The sequence below is a fragment of the Trachemys scripta genome, chromosome 14 (assembly GCF_013100865.1).
Source record: "Trachemys scripta elegans isolate TJP31775 chromosome 14, CAS_Tse_1.0, whole genome shotgun sequence".
Classification (NCBI taxonomy): Eukaryota; Metazoa; Chordata; order Testudines; family Emydidae; genus Trachemys; species Trachemys scripta.
Genome location: NC_048311.1, coordinates 10,280,618 through 10,282,073, shown reverse-complemented (window position 1 = coordinate 10,282,073; position 1,456 = coordinate 10,280,618). Strand labels below are relative to the sequence as shown.

The following is a 1,456-nucleotide window of genomic DNA, read 5'->3' as shown; positions in this document are numbered from 1 at the left end:
AGCAGGTAAGATGGTGTCATGTTTGGCAAAGGCATGGACAGAGGATGAAGTAGCAGTCCTGCAGAATTCTGCTATGGGAGCATCTTTCAATGGAGCCATAGATGTGGACTGAGCTCCAGCAGAACACACTATTACTCTGTGAAGGAGTTGTGCCACAGAATTATCACAGCTAGTCATGAGGCAACCCAAAACCCATTTAGACAGTCTGTGTGTGGAAATCAGTTGGTCTTTCATCCTGTCTGCAACTGATACAAATACTCTAGGAGAAGCCCCAAATGGTTTAATCCTGTTCAGATAGAAAGCAGGGCCCTCCTAACATCCAGGGCATGCAGGCTTGATTCTTCTCTGGGGCATGAGGCTTTAGGTAGAAAACTAGTAGGTGAATCTCCTGGTTAATGTTATGTTCTGAGGAAACCTTTGGGAGGAAGTACAGGTGAGGAACCAGAAAAACCTTCTCTTTGTAAAAGGTAGTGTACGGTGGGTCTGCGAAGAATGCTCTCAGCTCCCCCATTCACCTTGCTGAGATGATGGCAATTAGAGAATATCTGTACTCCTTGGGGAATCAGGATCAATTCATCTGCATCTACTCCTAGACTTTCAAGGGGAGCTGGCTGAGAACGTTTTGTGTAGTAGTCCTCTCCAAATGATGAAAACTCCCCAGAGTCTGTGCCATAAGATACAGTATATTGCCCATCAGTAGCTTGAGGAGTATACACAGGAGGAGCTTCATGTGGTAGAGAGAGAGCTTTTGGAGATGAAGGACTCATAGCTGGAGGTTGCCCTTTGCTTGTAGTTGCAACGTTTTCATTTGCTGCAGGAGGCCCAGATGGTGGAATCAGAGAATTAGGTACAGGGAGCCTTGCTGGCTTTTCATTAGTGGGAATCATTGGGTATAACTTGGGCACCTCTAGGGGCACATTCATTGTGATGGCATTAGTTTGCATAGCAGGAGTATTTTGTTCTAGAATATTCAGTTGAGTTCTAACATTTTGTAAAGTCTCTTGCATCTTTCGCTGCATTTGTCTGGCAGAGTCCCATTGGGATCCTGTACATTCAGGACCTTGTGATGGAATGTTAACTCCTCTAAGCAAGTGGTCAAGTCCTTGCTTGTAGTAGTTCCTTGCTTCTTCCTTTTGACCCAGTTCATCAGTATTCAGCCCTTTACTGACAAACATAAAGGCTTTCTTGATCTCTTCTTTAATAGCTTTAACGTTTGCATCTTCTAGAATAGCAGGATCCTGTTCTTGTTCCATTTATTTTTCCAAATGACAGTCTTTCAGTCTCTGTTGTACTTTTGGGTTAATTACTTTTATTTTCAGTTTTACAGCCTATTCATCAGTCATCTAGCATTCTTCAGAGTATCCTGGCTTTGGATAACTTGGCTTTCTGCAGTCCTGTGGGGACACTTAGGAGAAGAGTCTGGCAAAGTCAGGAACTGGAGCCTGCTCCCTCTGCA

At 44.1% G+C, this 1,456-nt stretch overlaps 1 protein-coding gene across 1 annotated transcript; it reads right to left on the bottom strand.

The window, feature by feature from the left end:
- Positions 1-398: 398 nt before the first annotated feature.
- LOC117887613 (spartin-like) lies at positions 399-1,253 on the bottom strand. The gene has a single exon (XM_034790257.1). The coding sequence runs from the start codon at positions 1,251-1,253 to the stop codon at positions 399-401; it is 855 nt and encodes a 284-aa protein (XP_034646148.1).
- Positions 1,254-1,456: the final 203 nt, after the last annotated feature.

What these genes read in the sequence shown, in the direction of transcription:
- LOC117887613 (XM_034790257.1), bottom strand. Translation starts at nt 1,253, where the DNA reads ATGGAACAAGAACAGGATCCTGCTATTCTAGAAGATGCAAACGTTAAA.